General features: G+C 43.8%; 1 protein-coding gene across 2 annotated transcripts; it reads left to right on the forward strand.

Annotated features, from left to right (window-relative positions):
* Nucleotides 1-1486: 1486 nt before the first annotated feature.
* On the forward strand, nucleotides 1487-4998 carry LOC104609590 (protein LONGIFOLIA 1-like). 2 transcript variants are annotated; one of them, XM_019199801.2, is made up of 4 exons: nucleotides 1487-1881; nucleotides 1998-3533; nucleotides 3626-3812; nucleotides 4299-4998. In XM_019199801.2, the coding sequence occupies exons 1-4, from the start codon at nucleotides 1732-1734 to the stop codon at nucleotides 4889-4891; spliced, it is 2466 nt and encodes an 821-aa protein (XP_019055346.1). In that variant the 5' UTR covers nucleotides 1487-1731; the 3' UTR covers nucleotides 4892-4998. The 2 variants fall into 2 exon arrangements, with proteins under 2 accessions (XP_019055346.1, XP_019055345.1); XM_019199800.2 differs by having other exon boundaries at nucleotides 1489-1881; nucleotides 3620-3812.
* The last annotated feature ends 4167 nt before the right edge of the window (nucleotides 4999-9165 follow it).

Here is a 9165-nt window from a genome sequence, read left to right on the forward strand (position 1 = left end):
AAATTGAAATTGCTCAGCTAGTCAGCAAGATGTTTAGGCTGGTTCTGACATGCCACATGCTTAGATTAGTTTTGCTCTCCAGTCTCCACTGACTCAACATTACTTTAGGAGGGGTAACCGGTCTGACCTAAAAAACCAGCCCGATCTAAAACGAGGCCTGGTCGGCTTAGAGTTGGGAGTGAAGCATGGAAGACTGACCCAATGGGCAATGGCAACATCCATCCAGCAGTCCAGCGTTGAGTGGAGAATCTGAACTGGACTATTGACCCATCATTACCCAACTATTAAGTTGGGGTTAGTGCCTACCAACCCAAACCAGATCAGACCTGCTCCTGGCTCCTGGCTCCTGCCTGCATATTTGTTAACGCCGAGCCAAACTTGAGGTGACCGCTCCGGCGGATTCACTGAAGAATCAGGCTGGTCTGCCTGCAGGTCCGGCTCCGCCCCCTTTTTTTTTTTTTCTCAATCCGTCAATAGGATCAGAATGTCTGATAGGGCTTGATTTGAGCATTTCTTTTTGGGGACGTACCCGACCCATTTCACTGCCCTACTCTATCCAAAGGCCCTAAACCCTGAATTGTTGATTGTTGATTGTAAGGAGAATCTAGACCGTCCAATAGGCGGAGGGAGGGATGAGGAGATCAACGAATTGTCGATTCACTGCCCAGCAGGCCAGTAGCCCAGATTATTGTTATTATTAGCATTTAATGCAGGGGCTGATGGTTGGCAGGTTGGGGTGGTTGGGCCCCAGCCGGCCAAGCCCTTAGCCCTGTTGAATGAACTGTACACTGTGTATAGTGTACTCAACCTTTCATACATTTACATAGCTCATCTGAGTTGACGAGCCGTGGTGTAAATGTGCCCCATGGACTGTTGCGATCATACCATCAGTGCGCAACATTTGGGGCACCAGTCTCTGTGACTCCTACTGCCTACTGCCTACTGCCTGTTGAATGCTCAGGATCAACGAGTCTTGCTTATTGTAAACCAGAGCTTCGTTTCAGTAATCAATAGTTCTATCCTCAGTAGGAGAGGAGGATGAAGAAACACTGAATGGAGGAGATACACTATTAAACACACTTGGACTGAAGAGGAGTAGAACTGAAGAAGAAGCACCGAATGGAGGAGGTATACTTATTAAACACACTTGGAGCTCCGTAACCAAAACTGCTTGTCTGCTCCGCTCCACTGAGTCCACTCCACTCCACTCTCTCACTAGTCACTCCCACTCTCCCAGGGTTACTTTCGGAAATTTGCACGGCTCGGTCATGGTCAAACTTTAGCAGCTCAAGGAAGTGGATCTCTGACGAAAAACGAAAGTTTTTATCTGCTCCCAGCGCGGAAGTCTGAAGGACCAACCAAACCAAACCAAACCTTGAGGACTTAGTTGTCATTTTTACCAATAACACGTTCGGCATTCTTACAAAAGCCGAGGGTACCCACTCGTCCATTTCTCTCGCCTACCTCGTCCACGCTTTAAAACCACCCCCAAAGCGGGAGTCGACGCGAACGGTAGACTTTCCTCCTTACAAACAGTCTCTAGTGAGAGAGAGAGAGAGAGAGAGAGAGAGAGAGAGAGAGGAGGGGAAGAAGAGAGACGGGAATGTAGACATAGAGATTTGGGTACAACAGGAAATAAGAACCGGGTGTTACAGAAGGAACATTAATGGAGACGTCAGACAAGTTTCAATAAGGAGAAAGAGGGAGAGAGATCGAGGGGAACAACCAAAAATGACGACAGGGATAATCCATGAGCAGAGCCTGGAGAAGCAGATGGAGAAACAAATGGGTTGCATGGCCGGATTCCTTCAGCTCTTCGACCGTCATCAGCTTCTCGCCGGGAAACGCCTCTACTCCACCAAACGCCTCCCCCCCTCTCCGGTCAGATTCTTTTCTCTCTTTTGCATTCTTTCGTTTTACATATTTTGTGTTCCAATGGAAATTGGTATAACAAACAAAAGAGTTCAATTGCCTGACACACTTTACTGAAAGTTCAGGCCGTTGATTCCACAAGTGAGTCGGAGAAATCCGTTGGATCCCCGACGTACACCAGAGAACTTCACCCGTTAAAGCACCAACAACAGCCTTACACGCGGTCATCCCCTGAAAGTGTGAAGCATCCTACGCCGGAAACTTGCTCTCCGGCTCCGGAACTGGCAAACCCGGTGGAGACTCCGGTCAGAAAGCCTCTTCCTTTTCCAGTTTTCGAATTCAAGGAAGGTTTGCGTTCTTCGTGGAAGTTCAAAGAATCTCCACGGCTTTCTCTGGATAGCAGAGCAATTGTTGACGGTAAGGGAAGCCTATACCCGAGGGAGATCCGAACCAACGCGGCGATTTTCGCCGCGACTCAATTCGAGAGCTCTGCAGAAACGGCGTCTCCCGAAGATAACGACAAGCAGCGTCGTTCGCCTAGCGTCATAGCCCGGCTTATGGGCCTCGAAGCGCTGCCCAACTCCGGGCGCGAGCCTCTCAAGAAATCAGACCAGCCTGAGCTACGGAGATCTGCTTCGGAATCCAGAGTATCAAGAGATCTGCTTCAGTATCGTTTCATCGACGGGAACAACTTCCATCTGAAGCAGCAGTTCCAGACCAGCTTCGGAGTTAACGTCACCAGCAATGTGATTAGAGACAATGCAGCTCCGGAAGATAATAAGTCTAACATCAGGAAACCGGATTCAATTGACTTCTGTGTGAGAGAACCAAAGCCCGAACCATCGCGACCTTCGAGCGGAGGCCTATCTACGTCATCATGGAAGACGCAGCAGCATCGTAAGAGTTTCTTTGACACGCAGGATTTCTTTCCGGAACCAAAACACACGGACTCTCTCTACGGAGAGATCGAGAAGCGGTTGAAGATGCGGGGAATCGATGAACCAGCAAAGGATCTGGAGACGCTAAAGCAGATTCTAGAAGCTCTGCAACTCAAGGGACTTCTGCATTCCAAGAAACCAGCAGAGCAGATCCGACACAGAAATTTCATATATGACCGGAAATTCTACGCTGAGGAATCGCCGATTGTCGTCATGAAGCCATCTAAGTCACCAGTTTCTATCAACCGGTCCGGGAGAACAGCAACAGAGTCACCTCTTTCGAATTTCAGATCCAAACCTGGAGTCCGCCGGAACCTCAACCTTGCCGGAGAGTCATTGCCACCGGTTAGACCGAGGCGGGATCGGCCGGAAATTGATCGAAACATGCAAAGTGAAAGAAGAACGAGAAATTCAAAGTCACCTGATCGAAATGAGAGTAATGCAAGAAGTCCGAGTTCACTTGCACGAAGAAAACAATTGAGTATCGATACCGAGAGGAGAGCAAATGATTCAGTGGAGCAGCAGCGGAGAACCTCTCCTATTAACTCCCCAAAGGTTAATCCGAAGAAGGTCGGATCGGATCAAGCGACAATTAGATCACCGAGGAACAGGAGACGGACACCTGAAATTTTTCCAAAAGAGAGAATTTTCAGCCACGCGGAGGATCAATCATCCACTGTTTCTGAGAGCAGCATCAGTACGTCCTCTCTGGCCGATACAGAGGTGTGTGCGAGCGAAGGCTTCATTAATGTTCTGTTTTCTTTTCTATGAATTCCATTCTGTGTTCTCACTTTTCCAAGGGAATGTAGTTTCAGAGATCGAAAATGGAAGAATACAAGGAAGGGAGGAGCCTCCTAGAGAGATGCGACAAGCTGCTTCACAGCATAGCCGAAATCACAGCAACCGAGTTGCAGCCGAGTCCCGTATCGGTCCTTGACTCGTCTTTCTACAAGGACGAGTCATCCCCTTCGCCAGTCATGAAGCGTTGCATCGATTTCAAAGGTACAACGCTGCTACACCCATTTTTTTTTTTAGGTCTGGGGTTTTGCAAACTGGGTTCAGGCTTCAGGCTTCAGACTTCAGACTAGGGTAGGGTCGGAGCCCTTTGATCGAAGCTGTTGGATCTAGTGTCCTTGTTTCAATTCAAGGGCATTGCTGAGTCCTGAATGCTGATTGCTCTGCTCCAGGCATTGATGAACTGTGACCATGATCTGATTTCAACAGAATTAAATAGGAAAAGGACCGAAACCTCCCTGTGCCTGAACTAATTTACCTGAAACCACCCTGGGAATTAATTAAAATCTCTATTCGATAGGGACTGGTGCTGTGTAAACTGATGGTCGTTCGTCAGGGTGAATTATTTCAGTTCTGGTTTCGTTTGGCTTGGAATATGCAATTATGTGCAACTACAGGGGCACTTTTGTTACTTAAATTTCTACTTTGTTCTTCTTCTTTGCCTTGCCTTCAATTTGTTGATTCAATCACCAGATCAATCGGGAGAGATAGAAGACGAGAACTGGAGCCCAGTGGTGTCACCGGTCCGGTTGAAATTTGAAGACAAATCGGATGATTCTGACTTCCTTTATATCTCGGAGATTCTTCGGGCTTCCGACTGCCTGTCCGAGGACTGTGATGTCTTCTTCTTACTGGAGAAACAATATTACGGGGGGAACTCTTCGTGTGATGATACTTCCGCTCTCCACCGGAAGCTTGTATTCGACACAATCGCTGAAATTCTGGATAGAAAGAGACAGTTGCCGCCATGGAAGGCCTTTTCTGGGACGAATTCTGTGATAGGAAAGCCGTCGTTGCGGCAGATATGGTCGGAATTCCGGAGGATCCGAGAGAGGGACGCGGCGGAGGACCTGGTGGAGATCATCTGCGGGGTGCTTCGCAAGGATATGGCCGGAGACGGCATCAACGGATGGGGGGACTGTCCCGAGGAGGTGTCGGAGATGGTGCTAGATATCGAACGTATGATATTCAAGGATCTGGTGGCCGAGACGATCCGAGATCTCGCAGTCTCTGCCCCGAAAATCAGAGTCCCGGCGCCACCACCTAGGAGGAAGTTATTATTTTGAATGAAATTATTCTTGGCGCGCTTTCACTTTGTTGGGTCTCGGACTCTCGGTCGGGTTTTCGGTTTTCTTCGTAAAAATGGGAAAGGAAATCTCGTTTGCTTTTTAGATGATTTTTGACTTTTTGTGATTTGTCCCACTGAAACCCCACCAAAAAAATTAATAAAAGGAAGAAGATATCAAAAAAAAAAAAACAAAGAAAGAAATTCTAACGTTGCATTCACGATTCAAGAAGGTAAAATCGTATCTACTTGAGAATGTCACGTGCGCCAACACGTGCAAGAGGAGAGAGAAAAAATATATCTAAAAAATTTGGGTTGGTCCACCAGATGGCTATTGGAGGAGGCTAAACAAGGCCCAAAAGATTGATGGCCCACTTGCCTCCTGTAATTAACGAGCATGTGGTTTGTTTGTGTGAAGTGTAAACTTTGCATTTGGTAACTGGATTACTTATTAGGTTATGTTATTATTAATAAGGATAGGAAAAAATCGAGAAATTCTGTTGTAGGCGAGTACGAGAAAGATGCTATTACGGGAGAAAGGACAAGGGATGACTTGGGGACCTTGGTAGTACCTATGTACCCAAATGATGATGTAAGGAGCATTATTAACCAGTAGACCATATCTCAGTTTAACAAAACTAAAACTACCCTACTTATAAATTGGCATTCTGCCATTACCAGTCTTTCTTTTCCAGGGCCCAGAGGCTGAGAGGCTGAGCTGATCAACTGAAGATCAAACTTACTTTGGTTCAGCTGAGGGCCCTCCCAGGGTTCTGCTGAAGATTCAGCTGTTGTGAAGCACTTCGGTGGCAATTAGTTGAGTTTTTCATTAGCTGTTCGAGTTTGGTTCGTAAAAATCTCGGCTTGGTTTGGTTTTATTCAAGTTTGAGTTCGAGTCCAATTTATTAGCTCAATTATAAAACGAATCAAGTTCGAGCCTATTAAATCTCGGTTCGTGAAATATTTTTTAATTTTTTAAATATTAAATAAAAAATATTTTTATATATAACTTTTTATTTTTATAAAATATTTTTTTCTCAAAATCGAGCTCGAACCGAGCCAAACTCGAACTTATGAATTTTTTACTCGAGCCGAATTTGAGTTCAAGGTTCTGGTTCAAACTGAGCTCAAACTCGAGATCAAATCTTATAGAACAGTCTCGAGCTGAGCTCGAACCTCATACTATTCAGTTCACCTCGGCTCGAATCCACCCCTAAGCGCTTGGGATGAATTATTCAGAAAAGGCTGAGTGCTGAAATGCAAATGATTGACTGACAGTTGATTTGGGCTCTAGATTTTTCATTATACAAAGATTTTATGCTGTTCATGTGAGGCCAACCTTGGAAAGCCTGAAGCTGTAATATTTCTGTACTCCCAAACAGGCACTAAATTGATAATTGGCTCAAGTGCCTAAGAAGTAAGACAATTCAGAGAAGTCGGATAGTCTTGGGCTCTAGGCAAAGTGCCAAAGTGCTTTCCATAAGCTATTCAAAGAAGCTGAAACAGGTAGCCATTCAATTGGACGAACGATAGCTTATTTCTCTCCGAATTTTTCACCAAATAGAACTTCAGCTCTCTCAAATGGGACACCGATTCTTGTGACTAGACCTGTTCATAAGCCGGGATTTCACTTGTTACCAATGCAATATATTGAGGTCTGCGCCTGAGCCTGAGCCTGACCTTTAAAAAAACCCGAGGCTGAAGCCCGACATTGCAGTTCAGACATCTGAGTTCACCAGAAGGTTGGCGAACTGGAGAGAGTGAGAGAGAGACCTAATGACTGGTTGCTGGCTTGCCGCTAGTACAGATGCTGTCGACCTAACGTTGGGAGTGTTTGGAGCAGAGCAGGGCTTGGAGAAATGGAGATGCCGTCACATCGCTGAGAGATAGTTGAGGACGGAGCTCGGAGAGATACCGTTGCTTTGCTGGTCACCAGATAGCTGCCTGAGTGTAGATTGTAGAAGTACTACCGTCAGCCATTGCTGTGAAGGGGATTAGCTCGTCCAAATCTGGGCTAGGGTGTGAGAATATATATATATATATATATATATATATATATATATATATAATATTGTCGGGCCGGGTTAGGCTTGGGTTGGGATTTTTGGTGAAATCATGAGCCCGGCTTCAAAATAGGTCGTGCTTAGAGAATAGGGCCCAAACCAGGGCCCATGGGCCTAATAATATGTCCAAGCCCGATCGCAGCCGGGCTGGGCCATCAGGCTACGTGGCCCATGAACAGGTCTACTTGTAACACAATTTGATAGTTTAACCAGTTATTGCGATCCGAAGTGATCATGGTCAGTTTTGAGTCCGGATCTGTTATTTGGGTGCATGCCCAGATTGGTTGAACCGGATCACCTGGACAAGTTAATCAGATTTTCCTTCTGAAGACCGGATTTGGGCTCACAGAGCATTTCTCACACCAACTTCATAGCATATTCACATGCATAAGGAATAGCTTTGGTACATGTATTTTGTTATTTATGGAGAGATGTTCCCAATATATGCATACAATGTGATGTGAGATGGTGTTAAGAGCTCTATGTGAGTAAAGACCAAATCTGGACAATCATTGTGGAATTGGACTCAATTGTCCAAATTGGATTTAGGGGTGAGCAAAAAAAAAAAAAAAAGAAAAAAAAACCAAAAAATCGAATCGACCAAAAAAACTGATAAAAAACGAATAAAAAAATCAGTTAATTGAACCAGTTGGTTCAGTTTCAGTTTGATGTTTTTAAAAAATCGAAGGTATCGGTGGTTTTGGTTAACCATAATAGAAAATCAGTGGTTAACTGAACCAACCAATATACATTTATTTCTATATATTTTATATATATTTATGTATATTATATATTATATATATTTTATATTTTTATATATTATAAATTAATAAGTATGCATTATATATAAATATATATTTATAATATATTATATATTATTTAAAATATAATATTATATATATTTATATTTTTATAATATATATTGTAATTTTTAAAAAACTAAAAAACTGACAAACTGAACCGACAGTTAACCAAATTGGTCAACTAGTTAACCGATAGATTTCGATTCGATTTCGATTACTGATTTTCAAAAAACGGATACTACCGATTCGGTTACAAAAAATCCCCCAAGGTTCGATTAACTAAACAGTGAACACCCCTAATTGGATTTGCTCCTCATATAACACACTTCACACCTCAAACCAACCTCGCAGGATATCGCAGCCATTGAAAATATCTTCCCATCAATGACAAAATCAAGGAATATATTTTCAATACACGGCTGAAAGTTCTACGAAATTGGTGTGAGGTGCGCTCGAGGAACAAATCCGGATTCCCAATTGTATTTTCCATTTTCACATTTTGGTCAACGTTACTTAACCCTAATTTTTGTCCTAACCTAATTTCCCTCCATACTTCTTTTGAAAACTTAATTATAAGGTCCCGTTTGGTTCGTGGGAATAGGAGTCTGGAATTGGAATTGGAATGGGCTATTATGATTCCAACTGTTTGGTTGGATGGAATCGAAATCTCATTTCCATTCTTGCTGGAAATGGCATCCCCCCATTTGAGAGAATGGCGATTCCCTGCCCCTTTCTTGGGAATGAAATCCCATTCCTGTTGATTTCAATTCCCATTCCCATTCCTGTCTGAACCAAACAGATTGCGAACCAAATGAACCCTAAATTTTACTGTAACCTCCCTATCATTGATCAGCTCAACGAAAGGAAAACATCAATCCAGATTTTAAATGCAATAAGGAACCAAGTCTAATATCATGATCCAGTGTTAATATCCTTTTGTTCACCTAAAGTGAGAAGAACTGGGTTCAGATTCATAGAGACTCTTTATTTACTGCTATGTCCAGGACAGAGACCCTATCCCATTTCACAACAGTACAAGTTTTCTCTAAAATGAAAAAGAAAAATTGAATAATGACTAAATCGAAGGAAAAGTTTCCTTGACTACTTCAAGCGTGGTGAGATTTGGATCGCAGTGAATGGTTGAAATGGTGCAAGGTTCAAAATATCGATATGCCCGATATGCCGGTAAGGGTGTATTGGGCGTTTTGGTACTCGTTTTTTACCTTTATTTATTTTTTTTTCAAAACTGGTTCAAGGGAGCCGGTCTAGGACCCCTCCATCTCTTGAATCGGTCAGACCCCCGATACGCCCCTACAATACTTTGAACCTTGAACTGGTGATCGGTGATCCAATGATCAAATGGGCTTCCTGGGTTCTAATTATGGTTTTCACATTTTGAACGATCTAAC

The sequence above is a fragment of the Nelumbo nucifera genome, chromosome 3 (assembly GCF_055504915.1).
Source record: "Nelumbo nucifera cultivar China Antique chromosome 3, China Antique-T2T, whole genome shotgun sequence".
NCBI classification, from domain to species: domain Eukaryota; kingdom Viridiplantae; phylum Streptophyta; class Magnoliopsida; order Proteales; family Nelumbonaceae; genus Nelumbo; species Nelumbo nucifera.

Excerpts from the sequence above, each read along its gene's own strand:
- LOC104609590 (XM_019199800.2), top strand. The coding sequence starts at position 1,732 with ATGACGACAGGGATAATCCATGAGCAGAGCCTGGAGAAGCAGATGGAG. Across the intron at positions 3,534-3,619 it reads CCTCTCTGGCCGATACAGAG|TTTCAGAGATCGAAAATGGA; the intron begins GTGTGTGCGAGC and ends AAGGGAATGTAG. Across the intron at positions 3,813-4,298 it reads GCGTTGCATCGATTTCAAAG|ATCAATCGGGAGAGATAGAA; the intron begins GTACAACGCTGC and ends TTCAATCACCAG.